General features: G+C 46.7%; 1 protein-coding gene across 2 annotated transcripts in view; it reads right to left on the reverse strand.

Annotated features, from left to right (window-relative positions):
* Positions 1 to 414: 414 nt before the first annotated feature.
* LOC137545187 (V-set domain-containing T-cell activation inhibitor 1-like) overlaps positions 415 to 18,105 on the reverse strand; it is a 45,395-nt gene continuing 27,704 nt past the window's right edge. For both annotated transcript variants that reach the window (XM_068266305.1, XM_068266306.1), the window contains 5 exons: positions 13,998 to 14,046; positions 12,661 to 12,706; positions 5,359 to 5,691; positions 3,124 to 3,402; positions 415 to 1,170 (listed from right to left, as the gene is read on the reverse strand). In XM_068266305.1, coding sequence (XP_068122406.1) covers positions 1,127 to 1,170; positions 3,124 to 3,402; positions 5,359 to 5,691; positions 12,661 to 12,706; positions 13,998 to 14,046 — 751 coding nt within the window. In that variant the 3' untranslated portion in view covers positions 415 to 1,126. The remainder of the gene's footprint in view (positions 1,171 to 3,123; positions 3,403 to 5,358; positions 5,692 to 12,660; positions 12,707 to 13,997; positions 14,047 to 18,105) is intronic.

Consider the following 18,105-nt stretch of genomic DNA (forward strand, 5'->3'; position numbering starts at 1 on the left):
AAGTCATTGGGAGTCGCGATAAAAAAAAATCCAGATACTTACCTAAGGGCGAGGGAAGGCTCTGGGTCCTAAAGAGCCCTAGAACACAGTGTACCTGCCGGCCACAGAGGAATCTTTGTGTCACATGGGGAGTCCAATGCGGTCAGAGGCCCATCACACCTCACCATATAGTCCAGACAAGCAGCAACAATCCACAAGGACTCGACACTCCAAAAGTGAATTACAGCGGAATATTTATTTTTATATAGCGGTGATACAGCACACTAAAAAGCACAACGTTTCGGGCAGAGGCCCTTTCTCAAGTTCTGGAGCACTTGAGAAAGGGCCTCTGCCCGAAACGTTGTGCTTTTTAGTGTGCTGTATCACCGCTATATAAAAATAAATATTCCGCTGTAATTCACTTTTGGAGGGTCGGGTCCTTGTGGATTGTTGCTGCTTGTCTGTCCTAAAGAGCCCTCCCTCTCCTCTCCCGGTCCCCGTTTGAATCTCCCGCTGCGGAGGACTTTGGAAGTCTTTGAGAGCCGAGTCCTCCCGAAGACGTGCGGCTCCATATTGTGCACGTAGGAGTGTGCGAGAGAGGGCACTCGCGCATGTGCAGTGTGGAGCAGCCTGTCTTCCCAAAGACTTCTGAAGCCTCCCTTCGGCGGCGGACACAGCCGCATTTGACCAAATTGGTGGAATACTGCTACGGGGGAGCCAGCGCTGCGCCGAGGGCACCGGGAGAGGAGAGGGGTGGCTCATTTGGACCCAGAGTCTTCCCTCTCCTTAGGTAAGTAGCTGGTTTTTATGTGTATTTTTTTTAATCACGATTCTCAATGACGTTAAAGTCAATAGGGTCCGCCGCAAACAAACTGTCACAGAAACATACACAAACGTTTGTTTGCAGTGTTCACCCATCGCTACTCACTGTACACACAGCGGCTTGTTAGCAGAGGTGGGCCTGGACAGCCAGTTACGGTCTAGCATGTGTACAAGGCTTCAGTCTAGTCTAGCAGGCTGCACCACGCTACGCGGGAGTATAAACAACATGCAACACTAAGCCCGGCTCCAGAGAGACACACAGCAGGATTATTACAGAGATTATTCATTTCTTGATTAAATGCCTTGTTGCAGCGCCCTCTGGTGTTCACTCTGGAAGTCTCACCACAGGAACAGACACAGTATCTCCAGCTAGAAAAACAAACAACAAACAAACAAACATGTAAATAATTCACTCAAAGAAAGGGTTTAAAGGATATCAGAGTTGAAAATCTTTGGAGAAACGGAATCGTGACGGTATGAGCAGAGCGCTCCCGGCCGTGGTGGTTGCAAGCCGAGCTAGCGTCTGCGCAGTGGAGCCTGACTCCGGCGACCCGGAAGAGTCCGCTGGGGGGCTTTAGCCGAGAAAGGAGGGGGACACAGGAGAACGGGGGGTGAAAAAACACTGCAGGCTGAAGGGGTTAGTGAACTCATTTGGGTTTCAATACCATTTATATGCAGATGATACACTACTGTACCTCTGGGCCCCAGACCTTACCACCCCTCTCACACGGGCTCCTGACTGCTTGTCTGCTAGATCCTCTTTCATAACCTTTCACTTTTTAATGTGAGTCAAATGGAACTAATCATTTTTCCACCGTCTCTGTCCACCTCTCTGCCTGATATAACAATAAATGTTAAAGGGAAGGTCCAAGCAAAAAAAAAAAAATGAGTTTCACTTACCTGGGGCTTCTACCAGCCCCATGTAGCCATCCTGTGCCCTCGTAGTCACTCACTGCTGCTCCAGTCCCCCGCTGGCAGCTTTCTGACCTCGGAGGTCAGGGCCACATTGCATAAATATTTACACATTCCAGCTAGTGCAGGAACAAAAATTTACGCGTTGCACCACTAACGCGTAAAAATGTATGTGTTAATGTTCCTGCACTAGCGGGAATGTGTAAAAATGTATGCAATTTCGCCCTGACCTCCGAGGTCAGAAAGTTGCCAGCGGGGGACTGGAGCAGCAGTGAGTGACTACGAGGGCACAGGATGGCTGCAGGGGGCTGGTAGAAGCCCCAGGTAAGTGAAACTCATTTTTTTTTTTTTGCTTGGACCTTCCCTTTAATAACACCCCCATAACTTCAGTTCCCAATGCACATTGCTTAGGGGTAATATTTGAATCCTCTCTGTTTTATTCCTCACATTTACTCCTTAACCAGCTCCTGTCATCTCCAACTCAAAAACATATCTCACTCAGGACACAACTAAAATGTTAATACATGCTGTTATAATATCTCGTATTGTAATATATTACGGTGCTTTGTGGACTACCGGCTAACAGACTGGCACCGCTCCAATCTGTACTGAACTCGGCTGCTTGTCTCATTCATCTTTCTTCTCTGGCTACTGAAGAAGCTCCTATGCAGGTAGTAACGAGCACTGCCTGAGCAGTCCTGGATTTACCTCTGAGGAGCCTATAGGCACAGATGTCCTGGCACCCTAGACTCCGCCCTCCATGAACCTAACGGGTAACCCGTGATCATGAGTCAAATTTGCCAAATTCTGGTACTCGAATTGGGATCCATGATCATTGATCTGAATTCGAGTGCACCCAAGATAGCACTCGAAATTCAGTCGTGATCACGGGTTTGCAATTTGCGAACACAATTTGCCAGATATGTTAAGAAGAACAGTGGGAAGAAGAGGATTTTTTTTTTCGAAAAGACCTTATACTTTTTGAGAAAATCGATTTTAAAATTTCAAAGGAAAAAAGTATACATTTAAATGCGTAAATGACAGTTCGTTCATGAAACAAAACCCACCGACTTTAGCAGTTAAGAAGCCCCCTTACATCCTAAAAACACCAAATTTGCAGGATATGTTAAAAAGATAATGGGAAAAAATATTATTTTCCTATTTTTAATTTATTTTTTTTGTGTGCTGTGTGTGGGAAATAAAAAAAAAAATGACGTGGGGTCCCCCCTGCCGAGCCTCTGTAACCCCTTGTCCACCATGCAGGCTGGTATAGCCAGAATGCGGAGCCCCGGCCGACTGGGGCTTCGCACCCTGAGCTATACCAGCCCGCATGGTCCATGGTATTGTCAGTTTCTGCACTTTGCCAATCTGTACATATCCCCTGGTGAATCTGGTGACCAGCGTACGTACCGGAAATCACAGCCCGGGCGGTCCTCCTCAGTCTGCCCTCTTTGATCTGGCAGAAGTAATGCTTGTTTATCTCCACGCTATAATTCAGTACACACTCCACCCTCTTCTTCCCGTTAGCGGCCTCAGTGATGTTACGGGTTGAAAATACTGACAGGTCCTTTCCTTGGTCATCGAACCACCTGACCCACGGATTCCGGAACATTCCAATGTCAATACACTTGAGACATTTCTTCCCTTCCACATGAGTGACGGTCACCATTGCGTCATCAGCATTTAATTCTGAAATTACAGAAATGAAGCTATAAACCAGATGGACATTATCTGAGTCTGCTCACCTCCAGCATAATGTTTAAAGTGGAAGTCAATGCTTAAAGCACCACTCCAGCAAAAAAAGTAAGCAGTTAAAATCTGACAGATTTTGGTCTAGTCCAGGCATGGGCAAACTCGGCCCTCCAGCTGTTACGGAACTACAAGTCCCACAATGCATTTGCCTTTGTGAGTCATGACTGTGGCTGTCAGACTCCTGCAATGCATTGTGGGACTTGTAGTTCCTTAACAGCTGGAGGGCCAAGTTTGCCCATGCCTGGTCTAGTCCATCTCTTCATGTGGGATTTTCAGGGATTTTGTTTGATTTCAAAAGCATTTCCCCGAATGGCAGTTGGGAAGTCTAACTGCCAAAATAGTGTGCATGTGAGTAGGGAGGCTGGCTGATATGTTACTGTTAGGCTGGTTTCACATCATAAACCATCGTCGGCGATGAGGTGTGCGCCGCGGAGCACCGCATTGCACTGTCAAATCCAAGCCTTCAGGGAACACTGTGCAATGTCCGGCCACCGGCCAAGCAGGAAGTGATGTGTGCATCCCGTTATTTCCTGCTTCGGGTATGCAGAAGCGTATTGTTAAAATATGCTTCCGCACATGTGCGCCACAATGGTAATTTTTTTAATCCATGCGTTGCCATCGACTAACAGGACTTCCGGGACGATGCAGCTCACTGCAAGTCGACTGATCACCTCAGCGTTAACCTAGTTTTGGACCTGCGTCGTTGATGCAGCGAAAACGTCACTTCTGTCGCATCGTGCCGTACCGCGGAAGTATAAAAGTCTCCATAGACTTTCATTGCACGGTGGTGGAGTGCGGTAAAAACACTACACCGCACCGTGTCGGCGTGAAAAGGCCCTTATGGCAGTAAAACTGCTGTTCAACAAATGCTTCTGAAAACAAAGAAAACCCTGAGAATCCCCATGAGAAGGTGGACTAGTCTAAAACCTGTTGGTTCTGTCAGATTTTAACTGCTTACTTTTTTCGCTGGTGTGGTCCCTTAACCATTTATGCCCGCAGCGGCAGCAGCTAGAGCCGCAGGGACGCGCTAGTCACATCCCTGCAGTTTGGGGGGGTCTGCAGGCGATCCTGCGGGCAGATGACCACGATGCCGTTGCTGCTGCTAGCAGGGGGGGTTGGCTGCTGGAGACAAAAGTCCCCTGTGCCAATCCGTACATGTCCGCCGAGAATAAACACTGTTTTTTGTTCAAACAAAAAAATGCTGGTTGTATATAATATGCTGTAAGTAATATTTTAGAGCAAAGAAGAAATGCAGGGTTTCATTCCGCTTTATGTGTAAAAGGGTCCTGAGGGTTTTCTGTGAGAGTAGTGAATTGCCGTCGTGGGTCCTGTGAGCTTCCATAGTCATACAAAGGCCCACAGGCAACTACCGTAACTTTTTCTCCCGACTTTCCTCCTAGGTGATAATTTTCGGACTCGTTAATTAATCAAATGCCTTTTTAAACCATCAGCAATCAAATAATCAAAAATAATTTCAACAATACTTTTTCACCTACTTTTTGCCGCTTTTTCAATTGCAAAGTTTAGAAAAATTATTTTAAAGTGAAGATGAAAAATTATCTCCTTGGAAAAAATTCAGGAGAAAAAGTTAATTGCATCTGGGTAAAAGTACAAAGAATTTTTGTAACAAGTACAGGATGTCTCTGATTAATTATTAATATTCTCCAAAGTGGGTGCAGCACATGACCATAATCACTGCCTATCCACTGAACTTTGCACAACCGCACTATACTCTCTTATTACCTAGGAGACAGACATCATGCATTATTGCTGTTGCTTTTCTGCTTACGCTTCTGCTTAAAGAAGACAACATTGGACACAGATGATAAGCTGCGATATCTGTACAGAACCCTTGTGTATCTGATGGTCCAGACATATCAGAAGACATCTTACCGCTTATAGACAATTCCACCTCCTTCTCTCCATGTCCTTTGTTATTGGCAGCCCTGCAGAAATATCTCCCCTCATCATTATATGTGACGTCGCTCAGAGTGAGGTCCAGGTTCCCCTCTGAGAATTGTTTGGAGAGTTCCGTGCGTTCCGTGAACTGTAAATCCTGATCAGTGAGATTATCTTCACCTTTAGTGAACTTGTGTACAAGCAGTCTTCTTCCATCCTTGTCCACCAACTCCCATACCACTGAGAGCCCCACCTCTCCTCCTATGAACGGGAAGGAGCAGGGAAGCCTGAGTGTACCGTAGAGGGTAGCTGTCACTCTGACCTCATCTGTGGATGACAGGCGTTTCACACAACATTAGCCAAAACTGACCCGTATTGTGACATCATACCAACAAGTCATAAAAAGAAGTATCTTTGGTAGAAGATATACAGCACTGTGCAGAAGTATTAAAGGGAATCTGAAGTGAGAAACTCCGCTCAGTCTAGATACATACCTGAGTAGATGGAAGGCTGTAGAACTCATAGAGCCCTCCTGGTCATCAGTCCGTCCCATTGTTACTGTACCATCCTCGGTTGAAGTTATTCCCCCTGTAGGTTGAATAGCACTTCAGCACTCTTCAGGCACGCTTTGGAACTTCTCTGACCTCGAGTACTTCTGAAGCCGATCACATCCATACAATGCATGTGCAGGTCCCAACTTACACACGAGCAGTACAGAGGCGTTCCTCTTCAGAACTAATCAGTACGGATGACTCTGCCTAGGAGAACTCATGGAGAAGCATGTGATCAGATTGATCAGCTGTTAGATTTTTAAGGTTCTAATTTGCTGTGATGACTTCCTGGTTTAGCACATGATCATGGCCAGCAAATCAGAGCCTTACAAATCTATCAGCTGATCAAACTGATCACATGCTTCTCCGTGAGTTCTCCTAGGCAGGGCCATCCCTACAAATCAGGGATGTCCGTAGTGCCAAACACTAGTGCCCAGGGAGAACCAAAGACCTAGGAGGACAAGTAGCTTTAACCTCCTTAGCGGTAACCCCGTGCTGGACACGGGGTAAGCCGCCGGAGGGTGCCGCTCAGGCCCTGCTGGGCCGATTTTCATAATTTTTTTTTTTGCTGGACGCAGCTAGCACTTTGCTAGCTGCGCCAGCACTCTGATCGCCGCCGGCCCCCGCCCGATCGCCGCTATGTGTTGCGGCGCGCGGCCCCCCCCCCCCAGACCCCGTGCGCTGCCTGGCCAATCAGTGCCAGGCAGCGCAGAGGGGTGGATCGGGACTCCCAACAACGTCCCGACGTCGGTGACGTCATCCCGCCCCGTCGCCATGGCGACGGGGGAAGCCCTCCAGGAAATCCCGTTCTTTGAACGGGATTTCCTGATCGGAGATCGCCGAAGGCGATCGAAGCGGGCGGGGGGATGCCGCTGAGCAGCGGCTATCATGTAGCGAGCCCTGGGCTCGCTACATGATCTTAAAAAAAAAATAAATAAAAAAACCTGCTGCGCTGCCCCCTGGCGGAATTTTTCATACCGCCAGGGGGGTTAATGGGGATGGTGCAGGAAGTACAGGTTGGACAGAGGACCTGGAAGAGTCTCTGGTACCCAGAGCCTTCCCTCTATTTAGCTAGGTATCTAACCTGCAGTGAGTTTTTCACTTCAGATCTGCTTTAAACAGTTGTGAAAAAATATGTTGCAAAGAGAGAATGTTTTTTTTTTTTTTTTTTTAAATATAAATCCTACGGTACTTATTAATTCATATTAGTTTACAAAACTCAATGGGAATTAACAGAAGAAACATTTTTATGTACACTTCTAGGTGGCATTGACGATGCACCGCACCCAGCTCTAGTTGGCAATTACCAATGCGGTCCATGCTACGTTCTGGGTGCTGCCGCCTCCTCCTCCTGCTTATTTTCATGACTTCATTCACACAAATTGCATTATACACTTCTTGGTGGCATTGACAATGCACTACACCCTTACACTCGCGCCAAGATCACTACACCCTTTCCTCTCCTGGACCCGTTGTTCTCCGCTGGCTCCTCTGTTAGCAGAAGCCTCCCGCAGCGGCAGAGAGCAGTCTCTAACTCATTGGTCAGAGACTGCTAATGGGGAAGCCAGCGTTAATGTATGTACAGTACATGTAGTTTTACTATATGGCCACAGTCATTTTTTTATTCCATCCTGTAAGCGAGCACTCTCGCTTACAGGAAGCATAGGGAGGACGTGATTTTTTTTTTTCAGAAAGACCACGGCTTCTCATAGAAGCTGTCGGTCTTTCTAACGAGGACTGAGATCGATAAATGGGAACTGCGTTCTCATTCATTGATCTTCGGGATAACAGACGGTGGCACGAGCGCGTGCGGGTGTGTGCGCGATCAGCCGCGGGAGTGCGTAGCAGCAACCTCCAAAAGGCTAAAATGGTTAAAGTGAACCAGAGATGAAGCACCCTCATGTATTTTACCATATATACTGTATCAGTGGGAACATTAGAGAAAACACCTACCCTGCTCTCTGTTTCATTCTTCACTGCTCAGCCTGCTTGTTAGCAGCCCTGATAAAATCCCCCACTGAGCATTCAGTCTACATTTCCCCGGAATGATATTAGCTGTGTCAGTCTTCTCTGATGTCTTTTCAAGCCCAAGCCTGCCCTCTTCTGGCTCTGCTATAATTGCTCAGCTATAATGATTCCTGAGAATGCTCAGTGGGGGATTTTATCAGAGCTGATTAGAAGAATGCTGAGTAGTGAAGAAGTGAAGAATGAAGCTGAGAACAGGGTAGGTGTTTTCTCTAATGTTACCAATAATATATATATATATATATATATATATATATATATATATATATATATATATATATATTAAAATACATGAGGGTGCTTCGTCTCTGGTTCACTTTGAGGGCAGTGTACACCAAAAACCTCTAGCATATCCGCAAAACGCTAGAGGTTTTTGAAGCAGATTCTGAGCGATTCTAAGCATGTTTAGAGAGATTTTCTAAACATGCCTAGCGATTTTGCAGCGTTTTTGTGTAGCAGATGTCATATATTGTTACAGTAAAGCTGTTACTGAACAGCTTCTGTAGCAAAAACGCCTGCAAAACCGCTCTGATCTAGGGTTTTCCAGAGCTTTTCCTATACTTTACATTGAGGCAGAAACGCCTCAGAAATCTAAAAAATGCTGCAGCCCCCGAGTTTGCGTTTGTGGAAAGAACGAGCCGCTCTGGTGTGCACCAGCCCATTGAAATACATTACCCAAGCGGTTTTCAAACCGCTAGCCTTTTTAAAAACACTCATGAACCGCTCTGGTGTGCACCAGCCCTAAGTTGCATAGTGATAGAACATTTATATGGGTTTCTGGTAAAACAAACTTGAAAACATTCAATCTACCCGCCCAAGTATCCTCCTCTCTAGAGAGTCAAGCTCGGCTTTCATATGTTTCAGTAAAGAGGCATAACTGGCGCCATATAATCCTGTACATGGGTTCGTCAGGTGTATACCTAGTTACCATATTGAACAGACTTGTTGGCCCAATGGAATGAAGAAATTGAGGATATTTATTTCTTTTAAGCTTGGGACATATTAGAATCTAGAAGAAATAATTTAGTATAATTAACTTTACAGTATGATATTTTAGAAAGGTTGTTTAGATCTGCACCGTACTATGGAGAGATTCCACCAGGTCCATGACAGTCAAGATCAATCGGCGAATAAGCCAATCTTGGGTGGTTTCTCACCTATTGGGAGTCCCTTCATGATCGTTACGTATGGATTCGGCAAGGGTCTCCATCATCAAGGTGAAAATTAAAGGGGATAATTAACAAACACCCTTGCCGAGTAACATTTGATATGTGGAAGATTTCTGAGTAAAACCCAGTGGCCGGTTTCACGCTGCAAACCAGCGAGAGTGCCGCACCGTTAAAAACAGGCCTTCAGGAATTACCGCATTAGTATGCGGTAATCCCCTTCAGGCTAACAACCAAACAGGAAGTGACGCTCACTTCCTGTTTTGGAAATACGGTGTAAGGAAGCGTTTTGTAAAAATATGTTTCTGTGCATGCGCGCCACACTGCCACCATGATCATTTTTTAAATATCTGCGTCGCCATAGACTAACACGACTTCCGGTCCACCTCAGTTCGTTGCCGAGGTTGCACGGCAAAATAGGTATGCGTTTGCAGTAGATCGGTGACCTCTGGTGCACTGCACCGCATGCTGTATGCATTGCCATAGCGGTGAGGTCCGGTAAAATGACCCACCGCACCGCACCAGTGTAAAAGGTCCCTCAAGCATTGATTTTGAGGGGCTTAAAGGAATACTGTAGGGGGGTTGGGGGAAAATGAGTTGAACTTACCCGGGGCTTCTAATGGTCCCCCGCAGGCATCCTGTGAGCACGCAGCCACTCACTGATGCTCCAGCCCCCGGTTCACTTCTGGAATTACAGACTTTAAAGTCGGGAAACCACTGCGCCTGCGTTGCCGTGTCCTCGCTTCCCCTGATGTCACCAGGAGCATACTGTGCAGACACAGACCATACTAGGCCTGCGCAGTACGCTCTTGGTGACATCAGCAGGAGTGAGGACACGGCAACACAGGCGCAGTGGTTTCCCGACTTTAAAGTCTGAAATTCCAGAAGTGACCCGGAGGCGGGGCCGGAGCATCGGTGAGTGGCTGCGCGGGCACAGGATGTCTGCGGGGGACCATTAGAAGCCCCGGGTAAGTTCAACTCATTTTCCCCCGACCCCCCTACAGTGTCCCTTTAAGTAAAGTGCCGTTATGCCTCTTAATACTTCTCCTGTAAAACCAAATTTCTGCAGAGTGCGCTGGGGAAAAAGCCAATGGTCCCGGTCGAACGCCTTCTCCACATCCAAAGTGAGGAAAAGAGAAGACATTTGACCCGTCTCCAGGTGGTAACAATGATACAATGATGATGCAATCACTAAACTGTTAAGGGGCATATACACTGGTCAATTTCAGCCATCAATCGATTCTGTAGAATCGATCGGAAATGGATTCTATCAGATCTATCGATTTTCGATTTAGATCTATTTGCTCTGACAAGATGGAAAATCTAGGTTGATCGGGTGAGGGCAGCAGATCCATGGCCCATAGAGTTGCATTGGATCTAATGCTGGGAATACACAGTGCCTTTTTGCGCTCGATTCTGCCACCCGATTGATTCCCCGCTCGATTTCGCGCCCCGCCTCCGCCGGTTTTAGCTTCCATTCGTTTTTCTTATCTTTTCCCATTGTTCTCTATGCAAAATCGAGCGTAGAATCGATCGTGCGGGAGATCGGGCATGTCGAAAATGATCAATCGAGCCATCTAAATGACTCAAAAGCGTACCGTGTATTCCCAGCATAATGGTCAAATAATACATTTAGATCGATTTCCAATACATTTCTTTCTGAAATCTATTGGAAATCTGTTCCTAGTGTGTGGCACACATCAGACAGATTCCTGTCAGATTCGACTTGACAGGCATCTGACAGAAATCTGTTTGATGGTCGAATCTGCTGCTAATCTATAAGTGTATGGCCACCTTTAGTTTCCTGCTCTTTCAGCATTTCTCACTAATGCTGGGAATACACGTTGCGTTTTTGCCTTCGTTTAAACCTTCGTTTCGATTGTGCCTTTTGTCCTTTTCGTTCCCTAAATAATCGATCATACGGTTAATATCACCACCCACGATTTCGTTTTTTTTTTCGATTCTGATGGTTTCGTTTTTCCAATGATCGAAGGCTGCCAAGAAACGAAACGAAAATCCCTTTTTACAGGGACGGACTAACATAAACGAATATATAATCGATCTGAACAGCCATCAAGCCTACCAATGGCTCGATTAGATGGATAAAGAGAGATAATATCAAACATGTTCGATCACTAGTCGTTCGTTTTTGGGGTCTGCTAATCGAAACTATAATGAGATTATGACTATTTTCACATACATTTTCAACACTCGATTCGTTTACCAAACGAATCGAAGGCTAAAACGAAGGCAAAAACGCAACGTGTATTCCCAGCATAAGGCCCGATGCACACCAAAACCCGCTAGCAGATCCGCAAAATGCTAGCAGATTTTGAAACGCTTTTTATTTTTCTGTAGCGTTTCACCTAGTATTTTGCGGTTTTGTGAAGCGTTTTTGGTGTAGTAGATTTCAGATATTGTTACAGTAAAGCTGTTACTGAACAGCTTCTGTAACAAAAACGCCTGAAAAACGGCAGTTCAGAGCGGTTTGCGGTTTTCCTATACTTTACATTGGAGGCAGAAACGCCGCCGCAATCCAAAAAATGTCTCACCTCGGGAGTATGCGTTTCAGCAAAACGCCTCCCGCTCTGGTGTGAACCACCCCATTGAGATACATTAACCAAGCGTATCCACAGCCGCAAGCGTCTGCAAAAACGCTGAATAACCCACTCGGTGTGCAACAGCCCTCTGTTCTGATATAGTCCACACAAGGGCTGCAGACATAACTCCTAGCACGGCTGCGCTAGCGGTTTGCACACGTTATAACGTGCGTAACGGTTTATGCGGGCAAACGCAAATTTTCTTATGCCGTGTTTGCGCGCAAAAATTTAGAGCATGAAAATTGTAAACCGTTACGCGTGTTCTAACGCATGCTAAACGCTAGCGCGGCCGAGCTCTGAGTTAGCACGGTTTAGGGACTCAACCCCAATGTCTCCCTCAGTCCAGGCCAGGATTGCCGGCTCACTCCTATTCTCATTGCTTTCGTAAATGTAGGAAATTTAGATGAGATGATTACAGTGGTGGGCATCGAAATTTGCAATTATGCATCGTAATCGTAATGTTAAATTCGTATGTAATAATAATATTTCATAATTTCGCATCATTTTGTGCTGACTTCGGTGGTTAATAGCAAAGTCCCCATACAATGCTATTGCTACCAAGACCTTGTCGTTTTTGAGAAAATTGATTTTAAAAATGCAAAAGAAAAAAAAAGGTTTTTAAATTGTCATTTTTCTGAGTTTAAAAACCATTTTTTCTTTGCGTTTTTAAAATGGTATTTTTTGAAAAAAAATGTTTTGTGACTTGTAACCACGATTCTCCTTAACATACAGTATGTAGCAATTTTGGTGTCAATAGCCTGTATGGGAGCCTTGCTATTCACTGCTAAAGTCGGCACGAAATTATGTGAAATTATACGCAAAATTCCGAATGACTATACGATATCAATTAAATGTACAAATCGTAATTACGTATAGGTGAAATTGCAAAAATGTATGCGAAAATTTTGCGTAATCGTAATTAGCTGATTACGAACGGTCATCAATACTTCTTACCTGATGAAACCACATCCTTGATTGTTACACACAACAGGGGGATTATCTGCAACAAGACAGGAGGAGAATACATAAGTGTGGAGAGAAGAAACGTTTTTTTATCTTATGATATAATACAGTATAAGCACGTGAACAGAGCTGACAATCTAACCCAGCATACTGTCCCAATGCTGACATAAATCTCATCTTCTACAACCTCTAATTATCTGGTATTCCTCTAACTAGACTCTCAGCAGCACTACAATCACACATACTGCAGACAGACTTATATGCTTCTTACCACTCCTCATCACACTCCCCTCTCTGCAAATCTCTACACAGCTCCTCCCACAACTCCTCATCTGCTGCTCCTCTCTGCAGATCTCTACACAGGCTCCTCCCACCACTCCTCATCACACTCCCCTCTCTGCAAATCTCTACACGGCTCCTCCCACAACTCCTCATCTGCTGCTGCTCTCTGCAGATCTCTACACAGCTCCTCCCACAACTCCTCATCTGCTGCTCCTCTCTGCAGATCTCTACACAGGCTCCTCCCACCACTCCTCATCACACTCCCCTCTCTGCAAATCTCTACACGGCTCCTCCCACAACTCCTCATCTGCTGCTGCTCTCTGCAGATCTCTACACTGGCTCCTCCCACAACTCCTCATCTGCTGCTCCTCTCTGCAAATCTCTACATGGCTCCTCCCACAACTCCTCATCTGCTTCTCCTCTCTGCAGATCTCTACACTGACTCCTCCTACAACGCCTCATCTGCTGCTCCTCTCTGCAGATCTCTACACTGTCTCTTCCCACCATGCCTCATCTGCTGCTCCTCTCTGTAGATCTCTACACTGTCTCCTCCCACCATGCCTCATCTGCTACTCCTCTCTGCAGATTTCTACACTGACTCCTCCTACAACGCCTCATCTGCTGCTCCTCTCTGCAAATCTCTACAATAGCTCCTCCCACAACTCATCTGCTGCTCCTCTCTGCAAATCTCCACAATGGCTCCTCCCACCACTCCTCATCTGTTGCTCATCTCTGCAGATCTCTGCACTGACTCCTCCTACAATGCCTCATCTGCTCCCCTTCTCTGCAAATCTCTACAATGGCTCCTCCCACCACTCCTCATCTGCTGCTCCTCTCTGCAAATCTCTACCCTGGCTCCTTCCACCACTCCTCATCTGCTGCTCCTCTCTGCACTGTGTCCTCCCACCACTCCTCCTCAACCCTCTATTCTCACACATAGGCAAACACACACACACCTCTCTGTCCATGTCTGCCATTAGATTCGTCACTGCATTTTTTGGACACCAAGAGGAGTGAATTAGGAAACTACAACCTCTGAATCTTACCAGGAATATGTATCTCATGTTAATTGTTGATGGCATGACGTTTCTCTGGCTGGAGAGAGAGAGAAACAAACATTCAATAATGCTGCTACATTTTTCACATGAGTAAAATGAGTCATTATTATTATTCCTCATTACCAAACCATGAAAATAACATAATAACATGTTCAGTTCAGGCAGTTCACACACGGGGAGATGTGATCCTACAGATATTTCGAAAGACCTTTGGGAATTGAGTCCTGAATTGTGATTGATGAAGACGTTTGCTGGCTGACAGCTCCTGACGAATGAAAGTTTATCGTTCACATTTACGCGATAGATCGCTCCGGAAAATGTGTGTTAACATTTAACATTGAAGTCAATGGCTGCCAATTTTAGCGGTTAATTGCAAAACCCCCATAAAAGCTGGAATCCCCAAATTTGCAGGGTATGTTAATGAGAAGAGTGGGGAAAAAAATCTTTCAAAAGACCTTGTTGTTTTTTAGAAAGTCGATTTTAAAGCTTTTCAACGTTTTCTTTTTAAAAGACCACTACAGCGACGTAAGTAAGCTGTTAAAATCTGACAGAACCAACAGACTTTGGAAAAGTCCAGGGGTGAGCCTGGGGTGCCTGCCACCTGGGTGCAAGATTTTCTCTGGCGCTTATGGGAGTGCTTAAATTAACCGCGCCCAACCACATAACCACACCCATGTCCTGCCTAATCACACCCATATTCCCCGTTTAGGTAGTGAGTGACAGGGACCCCGTTTAGTGAGTGACAGGGAGCCCTTTAGGTAGTGAGTGAGAGGGACCCCATTTAGGTAGTGAGTGACAGGGACCCCGTTTAGGCAGTGAGTGACAGGGACCCCCCCTCTAGCCGCCGCTCCCCCCTCATCTTGCAGCTAGCAGCCCAGCGTCAGACCTCAGGATCAGCGGCGACCCGACCAGTAAGAGCGGGCGCCGGATGCACCCGCTCTATATGCGGAAGTGATGTCACTTCCGCATATCAGTGCGGTGTGCTAGGTCCTAGCGCCCGCACTATTGGTCGCCGTCTGATCGAGGTCTGCCGTGCTAGAGGGAGATGGGAGCGGCAGCTAGAGTGGGGGAGCGGCGGCCAGAGGGGGTGAGCGGCGGCCGGGCGGCGCCTGTCAGAGAGAGGCGCCTGGGTGCAATGCACCCGCCCAGGCGCGGCCCTGGACAAGTCCATCTCCTCATGTGGGATTCTCGGGTATTCTTTGTATTCAAAAGCATTTCCTATTTATATGGAGGCTGCCATATTTATTTCCTGTTAAACAATACCAGTTGCCTGGCACTCCCGCTGATCTCTTTGGCTGCACTAGTGTCTGAAACAAGCATGCAGCTAATTTTGCCAGATTTTACAATAATGTCAGAAACACCTGATCTGTTGCATGCTTGTTCAGGGGCTATGCCTAGTACACACATGCAAGAATTGTCATCCATTGGGGATTGGGAAACAATCCCTTTGGGCAACAATTCAGGGAACTATGCTGTACAGACACATCCCTGGCCTTGAGGCTAGCAATGTGTTCTGTTGCTATCGGCAAGCAACAGATGGGCTTCAATTATTCAGCGAGGGTTGAAAATAGCATTGCAACTGGTAAAGGGGGTCTTTATGGATCAGACAGGCAGCCTTATAGATCGCCATTGTACTCACATACTTGTCTGTTTTAGCCAATGGTTACTGCATGTGTATATGTAGCTTAATGGCCCATACTCACGGGTTACAATTGTCGCCGCAACACGCGGCGCGCGCGTGTTGCGGCCACAGGTCGCCCGTGAGTATGCGGCGTTGCACGGGCGCACACCCCGAACCGTCGCTCGTCGCTGATGTCGCCAGGCGATTGACCCGGTCAATCGCCTGGCGACAGTTGCCGCCGCAACTCCGCCGCAACTGTTGCTAGTCCGCGTGAGTATGCGGACTAGTGACAGCAACCTTCATAAAGAATACGGCGCTTCCGGCGGGGGGAGGAGGAACATCGGCGACAGCTTCCGTCGCACCGCTGGTCCCTCTTCCGAGGCCAAAATCCGGGCCCAAAACATAAAAAAAGTTAGCTACCTTCATGGCTTTGTAAGGCACGGAGGACGCCGTCCGCGCCCTCCGTGCCGTTCCGCCTGGTCCCCTCTGCTGAATAGCCCCCCGAAAGGCTGCGACCCCACGGTCCGGGTCGGCATCTTCTGCCCCTATAAAGATGGCCGCCGGAGCTGGCCACGGCTGCGCAGTCCGCATAGCCGCTACGTAACAGGCAGCGTGGATCGGAGGGTTGGCCCTAGAGCTGCGCAGTAGCGGCTATGCGGACTGCGCAGCCGTGGCCAGCTCCGGCGGCCATCTTTATAGGGGCAGAAGATGCCGACCCGGACCGTGGGGTCGCAGCCTTTCGGGGGGCTATTCACCAGAGGGGACCAGGCGGAACGGCACGGAGGGCGCGGACGGCGTCCTCCGTGCCTTACAAAGCCATGAAGGTAGCTAACTTTTTTTTATGTTTTGGGCCCGGATTTTGGCCTCGGAAGTCCTTTAAAAAACGAGGAGGCAGTGGTGGTCTTACCTCCTCCGGACAGACACAAGAAAATGCTGATCAATTTTCAGCAAAACCATTTATTTACATACTCCAGTAAAGTACAATGCGTTTCGCAGGACTGACCGGCTTCCTCAGGCAATATGATGGAGCAGATACAAAGCAGATCTGGTACTAGGCCAAGTGCTTCTGTGAGGCAAAACGCGTAGAATTATACTGGAGTATGTAAATACATTGTTTTGCTGAAAATTGATCGGCATTTTTCTTGTGTCTGCCCGAAGGAGGTAAGTCCACCGTTTTATCCTTCTGGTGCCTCTGTATCCATACTGCGTTATGTGAATGTAGGTACTGCATGCTTCTACTGAAAAATGTATTTAATTTACCCTAAAGCCTTTATTCTCTTCTTTTAAACTGATCTATTTCTGATTTTCAAATGTTAATATGAAGGAAAAGTAGTGATGATAAAAAGGATATAATTTAATAGGAAAACAAAATGACATATTTTGCTTATAAATTCTTTATGGTATGCCTGACTAGGGGTGTAGTGGGAGTGTCACTAGGAGCGTGGCAGGGGCGTGGCTTAAAGATGTCCCACTTTGTTACCTCAAAATGCTGGGAGGTATTCAGAAACAGGGCACAACTAAAGCTGAAAGCCCATCAGCAGCACTGCAGGCTTGTGTCACATGTGCTCTGTGACCGCCAGCAAATTAACCTCAACATTAAGGCTCCCTGCACACTGCAAATACGTTTTCTGATTCTGATTCCGATTTTCAATTCTGATTTTCCCTGAATACATTCAACAGAAAAATGGATCAAAAAAACGCAGCATGCAGTAAAGATTAAAAATCTGAATCGGATGTAAAAACCGATTAAAAAGCGGAATCGGAAATGCATGCAATGTGCAAGAGGCCTGAATGCGGGTATTATATCACGTATCGGTAGTGTGAATTTACCCATAAGTGCGTGTCCTTGCGCTCCAACTAGCTTGCACGCTCCCTATTGGATGCGTTGCAAACCTCACCACCACGCACTCCCTCCTTCCGGCTTGAAGGAGGAAGTGCAAGCAGTGAGACTTGCAACGCATCCAGTAGGACGCGTGCAAGCTAGTTGGAGCACAAGGAGGATTATTATTATTATTATTTTTTATTTATATAGCGCCAACACATTCCGCAGCACTTTACAAAGCACAATAAGAAGACAAGGGGAACATAGATACAACTAACAAATGTACAGCAGAGTTCCAAGCAGCACAAATATTGTGACAAAAACAGTAAGCATTAGGAGGAGGACCCTGCCCTTGCGAGCTTACACTCTAATGGGTAGTGGGGGACACACTAGGTAAGGGGGTGGAGGATGGATGAGGCAGTGACCCTTTGCCTCTGATTACATTGTGTCAGATAAGTAAATAAGGGCTATAGAATGTTATAAGCTTGTCTGAAAAGGTGTGTTTTAAGAGTGCGTTTGAAGATGTCCAGGTTTGGAGCATGACGTACAGGCTGTGGAAGAGAGTTCCAGATAAGGGATGAAGCTCGTGTAAAGTCTTGGATGTGAGCATGAGAGGAGGTGATCAGCTTAGAGGCCAGGAGAATTTCTTGGGA

This window comes from Hyperolius riggenbachi, chromosome 2 (genome assembly GCF_040937935.1).
Source record: "Hyperolius riggenbachi isolate aHypRig1 chromosome 2, aHypRig1.pri, whole genome shotgun sequence".
NCBI lineage: Eukaryota > Metazoa > Chordata > Amphibia > Anura > Hyperoliidae > Hyperolius > Hyperolius riggenbachi.